This window comes from Saccostrea cucullata, unplaced genomic scaffold, assembly GCF_032062105.1.
Source record: "Saccostrea cucullata isolate Sc308-1 unplaced genomic scaffold, CSIRO_AGI_Scuc_v1 ctg1982, whole genome shotgun sequence".
In the NCBI taxonomy this organism is placed as follows: domain Eukaryota; kingdom Metazoa; phylum Mollusca; class Bivalvia; order Ostreida; family Ostreidae; genus Saccostrea; species Saccostrea cuccullata.
In genome coordinates, this window is record NW_026937295.1 from 17,733 (window position 1) to 35,521 (window position 17,789).

The 17,789-nt window shown below is 34.3% G+C and overlaps 1 protein-coding gene across 4 annotated transcripts in view; it reads right to left on the reverse strand.

The window, feature by feature from the left end:
- Positions 1-1,641: 1,641 nt before the first annotated feature.
- Positions 1,642-17,789, reverse strand: part of LOC134247770 (bridge-like lipid transfer protein family member 1) — a 35,277-nt gene continuing 19,129 nt past the window's right edge. For 3 of the 4 annotated variants that reach the window (XM_062730157.1, XM_062730156.1, XM_062730155.1), the window contains 24 exons: positions 17,338-17,480; positions 16,936-17,062; positions 16,709-16,800; positions 16,418-16,546; positions 15,995-16,198; positions 15,466-15,672; positions 15,057-15,219; positions 14,511-14,897; positions 13,402-13,495; positions 12,862-13,104; positions 11,529-11,744; positions 11,102-11,260; positions 10,558-10,704; positions 9,567-9,782; positions 8,219-8,483; positions 7,766-7,923; positions 7,298-7,496; positions 6,163-6,380; positions 5,216-5,470; positions 4,699-4,872; positions 4,295-4,465; positions 3,944-4,072; positions 2,472-2,616; positions 1,642-2,174 (listed from right to left, as the gene is read on the reverse strand). In XM_062730157.1, the coding sequence (XP_062586141.1) occupies positions 1,961-2,174; positions 2,472-2,616; positions 3,944-4,072; positions 4,295-4,465; positions 4,699-4,872; positions 5,216-5,470; positions 6,163-6,380; positions 7,298-7,496; positions 7,766-7,923; positions 8,219-8,483; positions 9,567-9,782; positions 10,558-10,704; positions 11,102-11,260; positions 11,529-11,744; positions 12,862-13,104; positions 13,402-13,495; positions 14,511-14,897; positions 15,057-15,219; positions 15,466-15,672; positions 15,995-16,198; positions 16,418-16,546; positions 16,709-16,800; positions 16,936-17,062; positions 17,338-17,480 (4,455 nt within the window). In that variant the 3' untranslated portion in view covers positions 1,642-1,960. The remainder of the gene's footprint in view (positions 2,175-2,471; positions 2,617-3,943; positions 4,073-4,294; positions 4,466-4,698; positions 4,873-5,215; positions 5,471-6,162; positions 6,381-7,297; positions 7,497-7,765; positions 7,924-8,218; positions 8,484-9,566; positions 9,783-10,557; positions 10,705-11,101; positions 11,261-11,528; positions 11,745-12,861; positions 13,105-13,401; positions 13,496-14,510; positions 14,898-15,056; positions 15,220-15,465; positions 15,673-15,994; positions 16,199-16,417; positions 16,547-16,708; positions 16,801-16,935; positions 17,063-17,337; positions 17,481-17,789) is intronic. The other variant, XM_062730158.1, reaches the window with a different exon arrangement.

The following is a 17,789-nucleotide window of genomic DNA, read 5'->3' on the forward strand; positions in this document are numbered from 1 at the left end:
CAGACAAGCTGATGAGCATGCTACATGTAGGTATAAGAATATAAATTACTTTTCAAAAGAATAGGTTTGTCATTTTCAAAATTTTTCACTGACTTGATAATTTTTGCATAGTATTTGAAAGGATGTTTTGACCTATGTGCTTAGTATAGGTCACAAATACATGTATATGGCATCCCTAATTTTTCTGCACAGACATCATCTGTTTTAATACCTGCCCTCCCCTTATTGATTCAACAAAAGACAGTTAAAACCTTATCAGTAGCAAGAATGGACTCTGTAAACATGAAATATCATAAATTGTAAATAAATTGTAAATATTTTCTCATCATATTAGAGAAAAAACTGGAATGAACTTTCTTAACACCCTTTAGAATAATGGAAAGTTTTAAACATGATTTTTGGTTGTGACAGTTATCGAAAAATTGTGTATAAAAATCTCACTATCAAATTTCCATATACAATTCTTTTGAACCTTGATAAATATGAAGAACTAGATGAACTAAATAGTACTAACATAACACTATAGCTTAGATTAGATCAGTTGATGCATCGTATACATACAATGTAGAGGCTAGTTTTGCTCTACTATTTTTAGAAATGACAAGAGCAAAATATACTGGAATTTGAGTATCAAGGTACAGTGTTATTGAGACAATGAAGTGAAAATGTTTAAATAAATTATAGTTCCATATACATAGTACTTTCTGTAAATAACATTATTATACACTGTATTTTAAAATTATTATGCATTTCTTATATCATATATACACAAAACTTTATTAAGTATTTGGCTCACATTTCTTATCATAAAGCATTTAATATATGAAGAGGCAGGATGTTTCTGGAAAAAAAGAGAAATCATCCCTGAAGACATTTCGGTAATTATATGAAGCCTTTTTTTCCCAAAAATTTCAACAACAAAGATTTAAATAAAAGAATGTTAAAATAACAATGTATCAGAAATATCCTGCTGATTGGGGGATTGGCATGAACAAATTTACAAAATACAGTCATATAGTATACATGTATACATAATTATGGAATCCTAAAATAATGTAGAATCAAGAAGAAACCCAAGCCAATTCCTGACAATGAAATGCCCCATTTTTATACAATCCACACCACACATCAATTTAATAAATGCCTTTTCTTAAACAATCACAGTCAAATTACAACTCTGAATGAATGCACAGTGTACTTAAAATACTGTAGTTCAATTAGAGTTGACCACAGTGCAAATATGACAGACATATAACATTATGCAGAGTTCAAGGTTGACCAACAGCTAGAACAAGTTTCTACAAATTATTAGTCAAGAGAAATTCTTTACTAAGGCAAGTAGACAAACAAAGAATAATGAAACAATAATACTGTGACTAATTTTTGTACATTTTGTTTTACAAAATGAGTTCAGTGTTTGAGTTAGGTAGATATATATGGCTTGAGCATATCATATGTACATGTGAAGATTATGAGTTACTTACAACATGAAAAATATATAATTCATAAAAATTATAATGATACTGTTGTACAGTGATAATGGATATACATAATTCCTGGCAATATTTACATACATCATTTATATAGAAATACATGTACATGTATTAAGATCTCAAAATCTGATCAAAGTATTAAAATTTTGCATACTAACTCAGCTAGGTAAAGCATTTTAAAGAAAATTTTCTTAGTTTTCTAAATTTCTGTTGAGTTCTAAATATAATTATATTGAATGACTTTTTTTTTAACCCATAATTTGTTGCAAGTCACTGTGTACTTTGTACAATGTTTTTTTCTGAATCACTATTAAATGATTTAAAATGTTCATAAATAATAATAAAATCTTTGAACACTCCCCCAAAAGGTGAAATTTTCTATATTCTGATTGTCTGTACATTTACCCTAAAACGTCAGACTAGTTAAAAGCTAAAGCTGACACACATTTCTTCTGTTCCCCCTAAATCTACACATCCTCGGCGACTTCTTTTTCTTGAGTTTTGAGAGCGAGTATGAGCTTCTCTATCAGGAATGACAACAGTTTGTCCAGGGGGTCCATGAATCCTCGCTGCATCCATTTAGGAATAGTGACACGAGCGTGAGAGAACCCAAGCTTCTGTAAGACATAGTCCACCACCACCGTGTCAATTTCTTTACCTTTACTGGCCCAGTGGAGAAGTCTGTAAAATATATGCCACTTCAGTTCTTAATCTGTTTTTTGTTGATTTTTTTTACTCTAAAAAATTATTTTTATTGTAATTACGCAATTTAGGCTTATTACAATTTGCATATAATTTTTTTGGAGAGAAAAATACCTCAAATCTACAATTTATGCAATAAGAAATATATTTCATATTATCAGTGACACAGTCAAAATGCAACAATATTTTTTGCAACGTTTGAATGATATTCACTTTCCATGTCACAAACTTTGAAAAGCCTAGTTCATAATTTGTTGTCTCTACAACACTCTTTACCTGACAGTGGGTTCTAGATGCCAGGTATTACATTCAAACACCCTCCAGTCCTCCTTCAGGGCTGAGGTGGGGTCTGTGATCCGCTTCCTCTCGGTTTCTGGGGTTCGTGGAGACTTGGAACTTGTTCCATAAGGAGGCTTTGTCCCTAAAATTGTTTTGTAGTCAATTTAAAATTGTTTATTAACCAAGTCTAAAGTAACATTACACATAGTTTTGGTCACAGCTAGGAAAATGTCCGTTACAAGTTTAACTTATGGAATGCCATGCATTATTTTTCTGCTTTATTTTCATGCAGGTTTTTGAATTCTCTCTACATATACGAGAGGTGTTAGAAAAGTTCGCGGACAAGTTTTATTGTGAGCACGCTATTTCCACGAAACCGGTCAAACTTTGCAGATAAAATCTTTACCTTTTTTCCAATTAATATACAAGAATTTGGTGCTCTCCGCTGATTATTGAAAAATATACAGCTTTTTCTTTTTGATAAATCTTGCTTCACGGAGCATGCTACATTTTGGCACGTTTACATCACAAAGACTCTTCATTAAAATTAAAAATTGCACAATTGTACCGCAAAGAGTTTTCTGATATTTTACCTGCCGCTATAGTATTCATGAAACGTCACTGGGAGAAATTTTGAACTAAATTGGAGGGTATATGACTGTTTTATAGCCGTTTTTAACTGATCAACGCTTAAAAACACAGCCAAAAATCGGAACGTCATTTAGCGTCATGGAGCACTGCACTATGTAAAAATTATGTATGCAGACTGGAAAATGTCTAAAAAGAGATTAAAATGTTCAAGATGCTGCCAGGAATATCCTACACCTACAAAGGACAAGTTTTCAAATGGTTGTAGCTTCATAAGAATGGAAGGATTAACATTTTGATTGATTACCTCCATCGATACTTCAATACCCCTGTATCGCATGGACGTTGCGTTGCGCCTGTATGGTTTTGCATAGTTTCCATACCTGATCGATTAACTGCATAGACTTTTTTAAAGATCTCAATAATATTCGAATCAGTACAAAAGACATTATATAAAAGAAAAGTAATATGTCTTGATATAGATATTCAATTTTAAAGTAGAAAATAGATAAGAAAAATCTGAAGAAATGAAAGATTTATAGAACACTGCTACAAAACGTTACCGGTTGGGTTGTCACGTCGCCTTATGTCAAGTGATTGCTCCGTGAATTCCATGACCTCATAGTAAAAATCGTTGTAAATTTTCAAGATTTTATTATATGAACCTGATTTTTTACATACCAATAAACAAAATGTAGGAATTTATTCAGACATACATGTAGGTCATACTTCACAGTACAAAATAGATTTTCCGTAATTCAAAGTGTCCGCGAACTTTTCTAACGACCCTCGTAAAAGAATGTAAAAGTTTTCATGACAAACAAGAATTCAAAAGAAAAGGGATGTCTTTTTCTGGAATGTTTTATGATTGATGTCTATACCTTTGTCTTTCTCCTTGATATATGAAAGGATAAGGTCGTGAAGGAATAGAATGACCTCTGCATCCATGGCAACAAAAATATGATCCTCAAACTCTGTCACAAAACTGCACTCCACAATAGGACGGGGGTCTGGAAGCAAAAATGAAAATTTTGATTACAACAAAAAGAAAAAGGTTAACAATGATGATTTTTTTTTGTATTTGACATCAAAATCCTTTAATCCAGCTTCAGGCATTTAATTTTAATGCATATATGTTATAAAAATAATTTATCACATATAAATTTGAGCTTTTATTTCACATCTTGGATTTTGGATCATGCAAACTTGACAGGTTGAATTTGACAGTATACCCTCAGGTTTGGGTTCGTGCTGTGACTGGTTGTGGATGGTTTTTAGCTGGAGTTGTAGGGATGGCAGAAGGAATATCATCTCTGTATCGTGACTGTAGGCCTGGACCTTCCTGATCCGCCGCGACTCCAGGGCATCTTCTTCATGAAGCATCTGAGGGAAGCAGTCCAGTCCTGAAAATTACACAATTAACATGTAACTATAATGATAAATCTGGCACAGAGGTATAGTTTTTAACCAGAGAGATTGTGACTGAAGAAATTGTGACTTTAATTTCATTAGATATATACACTCATGTGTGTGGGTATTGCTATATAAATGTACTTTTAATGCAAGTACGACTGTGGAAGAACATCATGAGACTGTAACACCACCTAGGATCTAGCCTTTAAATTATTTGCCCTACCTTTGATGTCAGATGTGGCCAGTGTGTAGTGGAACCACTCCTGGACACTGGTGAAAGAGGGAGGCATAGAGTGGCCCCGACTCAGCATACAGATGTAGGCCATGTGCTGCTCCTTGGTATGCTGTGTCAGGTCATGTCCAATGTAGAAGTTCAGGTTCTGGATTACATGAATTCCTGAATAAAAAATTAACATATCCATGCTAGTAAATACACATAGTGTGAAATACATGTATTGTAAATCAAATCAAATAGTTTCATGGGGTAAAATTTATGTGGTTAAAGAAAATTAAATAATATTCCTTTTTTTGCTGTGCTCTAAACTTTTGAGAAACATTTTTCTTGCCTTTTTGAATCGGTTTTTAAAACAATAGAATCCAAGCTTAGCCTGTTGATTTTCAGAGGCCTGTTCAACAGAGTGAGTGCTCATGAACAATTCTGTTGAAGGTATAAGGAACTTTTGCAAGTGCTTGCAATCATTTGCTCTGTTGAACTTCCTCTAAGAGATACTTTGACTTACCTCCTTCAGGTAGCTGTTGAGACTCAGTGGCAAATATTATATAGGGCTCATGCATTGTAAATAAAGCCCAGGACTTGGCTTTGAAATTCATCCCATGGAAACAGGCCAAGGTCAGGTTTTTGCCTTTCAAGGTCATGTTCCCTCCAAGAATGGTACCCTCCTTTGGTATCATGCTGGGCAGCATAGAAAATCGACAGCCCACCACCAGTTCTAGGGCCCTCTGCCAGTGTCTGTGGTGACGAATGTCCCATATACCTGAAAGAGGGGTATTCATTAAAAGTACATGAAAATGTATGTCAATATTGACAAGTTAAACAGTTCTACACTTAAAAAAATTCTAATTTTTTTTGATAAACTACAAAAAAAAAAAAAAAAAAAAAAAATCAAGAAAAGATGCAAATACTTTTTTGTGAAAGAGATGAAATGTTTTTCCAAAATACAGTACATTCAATTTGTGCTATCTTGAACTCTATGTGGCTGAGAAAAATCTTCAGAATATCCAAGAATGAGATATTGAGGTTAAATTACATAAAGAATAAATAGTTGGAACTTCCAAATAACGCAGACATATCCAGTGAGATACCAGTGTTAGAATTACCAAAGTTCATTGAGAACTGTAATATGACCATTTGGCAAACAGCACAAAAACCTTTTTACTAAGGCTCTAAAAAAATATTATCTTGGTTCTCAGGCCCTAGCTCCCTCATCTCTTTTAAGGGTGCCTCATTGACCCTTTTTATTGCTAAATCAATAACATAAAAACAACAAATCACCTCCCTCATCATTTTCTTAGGTTTTGTACAATGTAAAAAGCTGCCTCATCAGTTTTGGGGGCAATAAAAAGTGAAAAAAAAATGCCTCCCTCCCTCATCATATTTCTTGAAAAAAGGCCTGAGAACCAAGGAATTAATTTTACATGGCCTAAATAATACAATAAATGATCTTACAATCAACATCGTCAGACATTTTTCTGCGTTCACTTCCTCTCCTGACTCCTGGCTTGGGGCCGAGAGCAATCAATACCCGTCTGCTACTGGTGAATTGGTTCATGAAGAACTCTTCTATTTTGGAGACCATTTTAATGATATCTGGAGTGGTGGAGCGAGAAATCATCATGTGGAACTGTTCCCAGTGGAGGTCACCATGGGCAAACAGGATAGCAGGCCTAAATACAAAGCAAAACAGGTCATCAATCATTTAAATGTAGTTTATTCTACTGTGACAAATATATTAATGATCAATTGTGAACTTTTTCTTTTTAAGAGGTTCACATAAATTTCTTTCAAATTCTTTACTTTTCCTTTACATTTAAGATGCACATACATGTACAAATCCATTTCAATATTCAATTTAGTCAACTTCTACTAGACAATGTAAACTTAAAATTAAACATACACCATACAGGTTACATATTAATAATTGTTATACCCTTATGAATATCATTCTATATATTTATTACTAATAAAAGGTCCAACAAAAGAACTGTTAATTACTGCGGTCTAACAATTTCACTATGGACCGGTCTTACATAAGAATTGTTAGACCGCAACGTCACTCGTCTGTTACGTCACAAGTAATATTAATCATCGTTCAATATCGGCGACGCGAAAATAGCCGAAGTTAAGAGCTACAAGAGTTATTGCTAACAGCACGGTTAGGAAGAAGGGAAGAGTATGTTTTGTGATGAATAATTTTTGTGATACAATAGACATATAATTGATTTTGTTCTTTCTCGGCTTGATGTTTTCAATTTACTAAAGAAGCCATAATTTTCCATAAAAATAATTGATTATATAGCGTGTATTGAATAAATTGATCAGTTTTAAGTGAGCAGTGAAGGGTATAACAAAACAATTAGCAACATTGATTTGTTACCTGAAGGTGAAAATGTTGCCCTTGGCCTGCGGCCTCGGGCAACATTTTCACCTTCAGGTCCAACAAATCATATGTTGCCCTCATACCCAGTCAATAACTGTATAATAAAATCTTTTTCATATTTTCATAAATGTAAGTTTATCCAAGGTATCTAAATACAGAGTTGTTTTTACCCCCTTAGTTATTTCATTCCGCAGAATGGTGTACCTTGTAGTTGCCAATGGAGTGTCACTTGTTAGTTTATCCTGGACCAGCCATTCATCCTTCAGAGCGATCCTGAACTCATTGAGTCGAGCCATCAGCACACTCGAGCCCATGTAATCCATACGACACTCAATTGTGTACAGCGAGACCCCCATACTGTGTAAGGGTTGCTTCCCTTGTTCTGGATCTTCATTCACTTCCACTGGTTAGAAAAACATTTTATACATGTTTTTATCTTAAAGTTTACATTTTGCAAGGTGTTTCAAAATAACTTCACTGTCATACAAATACTGGTACATGTATTATACAGAAATGAGAAAACATTAATACATGCAAGATGAACATATTAGAAAACAATTATTTTTTAATCTTTCCATTTGAATAATCATCAATTAAATGCTTACTAAATATCTTTAAAAAAACTGTCATGTATTGTCAATAAAATGTCATACACATAATTTACAGATTTACCAAATAGGTTAAGGTCGTTGAGGTCAATGGTCCCTCCCACCACCCCTCCCCGGGAGTCAAAGTGGGAGTTTCCTGTCCCGGCCGTGATCTTCAGGTCGCGATGGCCATTACTATGAATAGACAGACTCCCCTGGCTCTTTATTTCCTGTGTGGTCCACCTGAAAGATGGGGTTGATTGTTAACTTTATTCAAATGTTCTGAATATTTATGGTATTTTTTTCTTCATATTCTCATATAAAGTATTGTGTGATATAAATTATACATTTCCTAAAAATCTGTATTAAAGAAAACACAGACTGGAGTATTCATAGATTTGACAGCTAACCTTATATGGTTAAGAAAAAGAACTACCAAGATAACTGCCCTTTTGTTGAGAATATGGATTAACTTCTACAACAATATATTTTTTGCATTCATTAAATAAATAAGTTCAGTTCCCTCTTTATGTCTTACACAGTGTTTCCCATGACATTACTCATGTTGACATGTAAATCCAACTTGGCCAGATTGACAGCAAAGAGCACCAAGGTTTCCCAGGAAACAGATTTTGGAGTCACATGACTGCTGCTATGGTGACTTTTCTGTCTCCCTGTTTCTGATTGGTGGAGAAGAGATTTGTGTTTCCCAGGAGTCTTTGCTGTTGAGCCTGGAGTTCCTGTGTGGGGATGAGTGAAGAAATCCTGGGACATCAAATCAGTGGGGGACTGTGGCATGGAGGCTGAAATTTAAGACAAGAGATTGTTGTTTTTAGACACTGAAAACTATTAGTCGAGAGGATGCAAAAGAGTACCCAAACCTGTAAAATCACTTATTTTTTTGTTCTCTTTGTGTGGTTTGAGGAAAAAAATCTACTTGGTACATGGTACCCGGTAATTTAATATCATGGGTAATTTAGAAACAATGCCAAATGTGAACATTTCAAGGAGGACAAGAAGTTAACAAGTTTAAGGGATTATTCATACTATGAAAACACAAAAAATGAACCCCAAATGTTGGTGATTTCACAGTAAACATGTAAACCTTATAAAATTTATAATAACCACTTACATCAGAACTAATTTATTTTATGAAAATATAACTGACATATACGTCAAAGTATATCTTTAAGTATCCAAATTTAATTAAAAAAGAAATTAAAAAATTATGACATGCATGTAATTTAAAAAATAAACATTGAGAATCATTTCTTAAATCCAATTTTTGAGCATTTAAAGATGATAATGATGCATTATTAATATTTTTTTTTCTGGTGATCCCTGAAAAGTTTAAATGAAAATGAAATCCCAAATTTCATAAATTATTTTTGCTATAAACAAGAAACTCTGACTGATGCTGATATATTCTTATTGCAACTGTATTCATATGATACTTTGAAAAAATTATGCTACATGCATTTGAAACTTTCTAAGTCAACTTCATATAAGAAATATGAACTTTAAGCATATTTTAAGAAATTTTCTTTAAATTTGCAAATTCCTAGAATTCATGTGCCTTATAACTATATAGGCTGCTATTAAGAAAGTTTTTTTAACAATATTGAACAATTTAAAAAAAAAACATAGGTTCTAAATCTTTTATAATCTAACCAAGTGACAAACCCTTACATTGTAATTCAAATAAAGATGATAATTAGGCATTATTAATAATTTTTTTTTCTAGTGATCCCTGAAAAGTTGATGTCTTATTTAGGCCAGTTTAAGAGAATCTAAATTTTGATTCAGTCATAAAATTAATATTGAATTATACAGTTTTTTTTTTTAAAAACAAACATTCACTTTACCAAATGTCAATGACACCCAACCTGTTCTGACAAATTTGCTGTCGATCTGTTGTTTGAGGTCGTTGCTGAGCTGAACTTTGATCTTGTCCCCCGAGGAGCTGCTACGGTGGTGACCGGGGATCACAACACTCAGGTTGTTGGACTGGGAGAGGGAGGGGGAGGAGGTAAAGAGTTTAGAGACGGGGCCCCTCACGGGACTGTCCCCCTGGGAACTTCCGGTGGAGGCCGAATCGGAGTCTGTAAAGCACCACACAACAGCAAAGCTATACACAGAAGCTCAAAGGTGTACAATTCCTGGCCAGGCTTGATTAAACTAATACAAGACGGCAGTCAGAAATAAAGGGATATATTCAAGAAAGTTGAAAAAATTTTTTTGGAGCTTGATGTATGAAAGATTAGGAAAGCTAAGAATACTTCTCTGTACTATATTACACATCACAATATCATATTTTACTTAAAAAAGAATATTAAAGCAATCAGTTTATGTTTGATTTTTTTCTTACTTTACGATTTTTCGACTTTCATTAAAAGAAATATCGAAAGAAGGTGTACTTGACACTAAAATCAAGATTGAAATCAGCATTTATAACATAAAAGGGAGAGGGGAGGTACATCATTTACTAGACTATATCTAAACTATTAGATTTATGCATAAGTCATAGCCCACTTCAACACTTAGAATTTGTTACTATGTTAATACCTATTACATGTACCAGGAAATGTACACATACATGTATTAAAGGAAAACACTGCTTTCCAAAACTTAAATTCCACAGAGGTAAATAGAAATTAAATTTATAAATGAAATTGAATGTACAACTTCTCATGCACAAAAAGAATAAATTTTATACTATTTTATTAAGTTTGATGTGAAATAAACATTATGCAACAAGCAAATGATCTATAGATTCTAGCAATTAAAAAACCAATTTGCATAATTTAATGTGGCAATGAAATTAAACAGAAAAGGAACGTACAACTCCCACTTCACAACAAAACATTCCTAACTCACCATCATCAGCTATATGGATGTAACTTTCATCTCCCAGAAACATACGCCTGGCCAGACTTCTGTTGTACCAGGCTTTAGGGAAGGAGAGAATTTCTGACAATCGTCTCATGTCGTACTTAAATGCTGCAGAGCCAATATCACAGATAGCTACAAAAAGGAGCTTAAATTAAAACACTTCTAAAACCAAGATTCATAATCAAAAGCAAAATTCAATCACATAAAATGCTGTTTTGTATTCACAAATGAAAAATATGCAAGAATTTTGCAAATTTCTTTCACTTGCATGTTTTATTAATTAGCTGCTTCCATTTTATATTAATTTTATTGATTGTAATTTTATGCTGAATATTCCCATATAAAATTAATTGTCACAGTTGTAGATGAATTCCAACTTATATTTGCAAAAAGAAGTTGTCAAGAACAACAGTTTTGTTAACACTGGTGCATTATTTTTTAAATCAACAAGTCTATGCAAGAACAAACAGTTGTGAAAATTGACTGGATGATCAGTTTTTATATGTTACAATGATGACCAGCTCCCCACCTGAGAACCTGACTATGTTAGACTTGGCTTCTTTGTCCAGGGCTCGTAGTTCTATTTTACGACTTCTCGAGATGTTAATTTTTACAAACTCCACATTGAGACTGAGCATGTCTCGTCTCGTTTGTTCTGACCAAGCCGGCTCATGTTCCTGAATGCTTCCTTTTAAAGACAAAAATGAAGAGAAAGAAATTAGTTACTTTGTATATGGAAATGTTGCCAATCTCAAAAGAATTTCTTTGAGAGAAGCAGAAGTAAAATTCCGAGTTACACATGTATGTGTACATGAAAATGGACAATGATTAACAAACTGTTATACATTTCCGTTTTAAAGAATTTTACCAAATTAATCATTGTTACTCATATTCATAATAAAAAATCATTTTAATATTAACAAGTAAAGACCTCAGGAATATTCAACAGTCCCTACCTAGGTTATATCCAGTGGATGTGTTTAATTTCCTCTGGACCCCTCCTCCGTAAGGGTGGAATATATACAGGGAGAAATCTGACATGGCTCCAGTGAAGCTCAATCCCCCCACTGACAGTGAGCCTCCATCAGCAGACGAGTTTGTACTGCTGGCCCGGGGGCGAGTATCACCAAGGAGACGGGACCCACTCAGGTTCCTCTCTCTCAGTTTGGATGCTGAAGTATAGTATGTGTATGACTGTTTATATTTAGCAGTGTTTAAAAGAAATTGGTTATTACAAAGTCTATATGCCAATTTGAGAAAAAGATAGTTAGTGCACATCCAACACCTAAAATTTTAACCTCACAGAAAATATATATACATTGGGCACAAGCTGTAACAGGCTGGGAAAAATGTTGGCGGTTGATATCCTCAGTCCAATCTACAGTCAATTCTCAAATTATCGCCATTCGATTCATCGCCATTTTCGCAATACCGCCATGATTTCACAAGAACGTTTTTCTTGCTATATAAAATTCTCTTTATAACGCCAAATTCGCATACTGCCATCCGCCACCCTGTTTTCACAACAAACGTCCATTTTTAACACACCACAGGTGCATGTGGTAAGTGAAGCGTGGCTAATTGGTTGACGCTATCCCTGTTAATTGAAAAGCATGCAAGGCAGACAAGGTACATGCAATTAAAGTAATTAAACAAGAATTAAATAAACAGTAGTTTTAACATGAACTGTTAACATGAAATGTTATAATAAATTTGTTTTCTGTTGAATAAAAATCATTTAGTCACCATGCCCATGGTCACAGCTTCGCCAAGAAAGCAAAGTACGCCGATAACGATATTATTTTGATGATCTCTGCATTAAAGAATGCAAAGTTTGCTGAAAAAATAATTATACGGTATAAATTGTGAACGTTTCATTAACAGTGATGCCATAAACAATGAATTATTCAAGAATTCAGTGTATCGGCAATATATTACGACGATCGAGGACGTGCGGATTTACATGCATACACATGTACTTGTCTTTATTTCATAACTACACATTTTGTTGTAGCGAAATTGTTCATTAAAAAATTTATTTGAAGTATTTTCAATCAGAAATATGTTTTATATACATGTACAGGTAATAATAAGAACAGAAACGCTAAATAGTATTTGTAAGAACGGTAACTCAACTTCTTGTTTTCTAAAAGATGGGAAATTCAATTCATCGCCAAATTCGTTATACCGCCATGATTTCTAAATTACGAAAGGTGGCAGTTTATCGAGAATTAATTGTAGATTACCACTAACAGTAGAAAATAGCAATAACAGATCTCTGACAGTTACCTTTAGATTTCAGAGGGGGTGTCCCCTCGGCCAGTGAGGTATCAATATCTGTACTCTTGGTGGAGAACACAGTCTCTAGAGCTGGGACCTTCAGTAGACACTCCACACGCGAACTTGGCAGACAGTTAAAGCGGATAATTGAGGGCTCCACGCGGATAAAAACCACCACATCCACAGGGAACGATGTCTGGGTCACCATGTTACCCAGGGAGCTGTAAGAGGTCTCCATGTCTTCAGGATCCTCTGTTGAATGAACAACATTTAATGTACACTCCATAATATTGTAAAGAGTTTAATTTTGGTACCTAGAACACTGATATCTAGATAGCATGGAAATATAAAAGTGAGTATGAAGTCACTACAGCACTTTTTTTTTGTGACATTATACTTACAGATACATGTAAGATTTTTTTTTTTCCCTGGCCAAATCTAGGTTTGTTTTTAGCATTACATTTTTGTCAAACTGATGTTCTGTTCCATTTTGAAATATAAAAGAGAAAAAAATCATTTCTTGTACATCTTAATGTTTAACATTCAGACCTTTTTTATTCTGTTGCAGCATGGTGATGCCTATGGGAATTGGCTCCAAAGCTTGTTCCAGGAAATCCAAAATACATGGACTGATCACCATTTCCTGAACAGAAATACACAAAACTTACACAGTTTACAGTCATGTAATTAATTCAATGGCAGACAATCACACATCATGATTTTTTTGTTTTATTTTTTAAAGAGGCTGCAAACCAGAAAAATAAATACATAAAATTTTAAAAGAAACTATCAAATGGAGTGGGGAAATAAAAAAAAAAAAAAGTATTGTTTTCTCTATTAAATACAGTGTAGTGTTTGAGTGTGAAACTAACTTTCCCTGTTGGTTGCCAAGACTTCAGGATAAAAGTAAGAAATTCAGTAAGAATATACATGTATAAAGAAATCAAAATTAAAGTGAAATAAGTTTGAAAAACTGGTACATGAAATGCTAAATATTTAAATAAACTAGTTCTGGAATTCCATATAATGTTCAAATTGCATTTGTGTCCTTTCTTCAAAATATTCTGAATGACCAATCAAATAACAGATAGTCCTGATCTCTGGTTAAAAAATAAAATAGTACATACAAGAAATTAAAAAATTGGAGCAATTTCTGGAGTATAGAGCAAGGGAATTCTGGTTTTTGTCTCTAATTATTCTACAAACCTTCGTTTTCAAATCAGTTCTCTGTAATATTATCAGTAAAATTAAAAAAAAAAAAAAGCAAATGTTTCATGTAAAAATATTTGAAATATTAGTAGGTTGAATTTCTTTATTGTATGGTTAGTAATGAAAAATACTGCATGGGCTTCAGATCACTTCCAGGAAATTTGAATATCAGATACCAATGATTGTATCTGAACATGCATGTAGTTTTCAATAAGCATTAGGTGTACCTGCATCAATATGCATTAAATAAGATATATACAGTACATGTATATAGGAATATAATTATACATGTACATGTACATTTCAATATGCTGAGATCAGAAGCAATAAAAAAAAGTCAAAAAACTTTTTTCATATTTATGTTTTAACTAATAGCTATTTATGTGATTTTTAACAAAATCACATTTGGTCACAATATGCAGTACATATAATACAAAATCAGATCTTACCTCTGGCAATGACTGCAGTGATAACCAGGCGTACAGATTAGCTTTCTTCACCCCAGACTTCTTAGACGACATGGAGGATGTACTCTCTCTAGATTCGAATGACTCCAAAGTGAAATGGGGCTGAGGACGAGAGGGGCTCTTTACAGTGGGTGGTGGGGGGCTGGACCTCCTTCTCAACATCACCTCCTCCTGCTCCTCATCTATGGTAACGGTCACCGTGGGGTAGTGGGGAGGGGGCCAGGATTTCTGACGCGAGTCCTGGTCCAATGGGCTGGGTTCAGGGGAGGGTGATTTTCTCTTTCCTACTTCCTCCGACTCAAACGAGTCAACAGATGATTTAGACTTAAGGTCTGAGTCACAGCTGTGCGTTTTGGAATTGTAATGTACCTATAAAAGAAAGTTTGGAATTGAAGGAAGCTCTGTGCTTGCTTCAACTTACATGAACTTTTAAGCATATAAAAATTCTTCCCAATCTGAAAATATAAACTTTCTGTAAGTGTTGATTCTGCCCCCCCCATCCCCCTTAAAGATCACCATGAGCCTTACTTTGAGATCGATGCTGGGTAAGAAGAAGACTGTGTCCTCTATCTGCTGACCGTGCTGGGTGGCCTGAGGCTTCTTCCCGGGGGCTGACATGGGGGTGGAGGTCATCTTCTTCTTAGATGTCGGGGACAACATGGGGTCAGGGGTCTTCTCTCTCTTTTGTTGTCTTTGAAATTTAATTTAAAAACAAGTAAGACATACAATTTTATAGCAACTCAGTCTTGCTAAATATAGCAATATAGCTAAATACAATAAATTATATTATAGAAACTCAGTCTTCCTAAATATTGCTAAGTCACAGCAATGATACTTTTTGTCAACCCAAATACTTTTGTAATATTTAAAGAAAAAATTCCTGCCTTCGAAGTTATTTTGCTTTTTTGTTCTCTAGATTTCAGTACAACAATCTTACTTTTTAGTACTATCCTCTTCTTTGACTTCCTTGGGATGCAGCACACATTTCCCATTGTCAATGAAAACTTTGACATCCAGTTCAAAGTCGATATTGGGTTCTGGAGCTGTGTTAGACTTTGATGATGACCCCCCACTCCCCAGACTGGGGGTCAGGGTGTTCTGTTTACTGGAAAAATCCAAACTCTCCACAGAATTTGACAATGTCCTAAATAAAGGAAACAAAGCATTTCAGAAGCTGTAGAATGCGCAAATAATGTACTTAGTAATTGTGCAAATTTTCATTTCTTTTAAACATGATTACATGTATACTATTTTATTATGTTCTGTGTAACATTTTAAAAATCTTATTGCTTTATCTCTCACAAATGAGATGAAATGAGGTCAAAGTTTGCAAGTTGGCTTCAACAAATACTTGAAAAGGTCAGAGGCTCTAGATCAAGGTCATTAAGAAATTATTCAACGCTGAAGAAATAGTAATCAAAAGTGAAAACATCATAGTAAGTAGCCAATACACAAATTTTACTTACTTTTCCCCGTCTTCAAACACGACATCTCTAGTGAGGGTGCCCTTGCCCTCCTGGCCTGAGGAGGACTGAGATGAGGACTCTGAGGATAATGACGAGGAGTCGTCGTATCCGAGGTCCCATTTCTGTGACCGCTCATCTAACATAGGACTGTTAGAGTACTGGGAGTAGGGCTGGGACGACTTAGACAACATGGAATCTGGAGTCCTGAAATCATTATTACTGGTTTATTTTATGTGACTGTCTTTGACTTCCCCACAGGTGCATCTGCATGGGTACATACTATAATTTTCTCTGTTATGTACATGACTGTACAATTACAATGTTTATTACTTTTTCTCTATAAAGAAAGATCATGTTATGTATAGATTTTTATTTTTCATACAAGATTTATTTCAGGAATACTCCTAAGACCCTCCTACTTACTCTGGGGGTGAGTATGCCACTGAGGATCCAAACTGGACTTTACTAGGGAGGGTCCTGGTCCCCTCCCAAGCACTATTTCTGTTGTACATGTCTCGGTTCTGAGAGATGATCTTCTCATAATCAAAAGCTCTAAAATGGTAACCAAATTTCATCATTGTATCAGGTTTCAAATTTATGTGTGAAAAAAACATGTACATGTATCTCTGAATCAGTGGTATTTCAATACTTCATATACATTGTATCTATGAATACAGTATCTGAACGCAGAAGACGATGTTTTATTTGTTATACCCTTTTCTTTCCATTCTGGAGCCTCCGTAAGACTTAGATCTGATGTGAGTTGGTCTATTTCCTATACCTAGCTGATCCTTCAGAGCTGAGGCCTGTTTAATGAAATTTTGTACATGCATACAAAAACAGAGGAAAAATTTTGAATTCATATTCATTACACATTAAGGATTTCAACAAGTAAATGTAATCTGAGTGTACATATTCAAGAAATGAAAGTCTATACTCACCCTACTTTCACTTTGTTTCTTGAGTTTATTCAGCATCTCCCTTTTAAAATCCTGGAACACTATGGCTTTCAGCTCCTCCAATTTTCTTGACTCTACCTCAATAGTTTGTAAACTGGCTCCTAGTTGACTGTAAACAATGGAAAATATTAAATTAAATGATAAACATTTAATGATTTTCTATGTAATGCACATGACTGTATAGTATCTCAAAATCCCTGGTTAAGATGCAAAATAAAGAAAACGTGATTGTATAGTTATATACTCTACACTTTAAAGGTATTATTATACAATGCACATGTATATTCAATACTTTGTCTCTTATAATTTTTGAGTTAGAACCACAGGGAGATTAGCGATAAATATTTTAGCCTTGTAAAGGAGACTGGAAATAATTGGTCTCACTTGAGATCCTGGACGACTCTGGCTTGCTCGTTCATCTCCTTCTCTATGAGCCGGAATCTCAGTTTGGGGTCCATAGTCGTGTCGTAGACGTAAGCTGGCAGTGTGTCCATCATCTGACTGGGCCTTCTAATGGACGCCATCGACTGAAATTAACAACCAATCATGTGTCAGAAAATAATTCAAACTATAAATACGTGTTAACGGTATCAGATATTTTTTAAATTCATTTTTTTCATCACCATTCACATGTAGCAAAAATATCCTAATGAGGCCACCTTTAAAAAAATGCTTGATTGATCGCTCCTGACCAAGAAGTTAAAATAGCCAAACTAAAAGTTTTTTTAACCTCCAGGAGACTATTTTTTATTCATTTCGGAAAACAGATTTTCAGCTGACCTAGGAGAGGGCAAACAAGTATTATTCTAAAGTTGGCCTAAAATACATGTAAACAT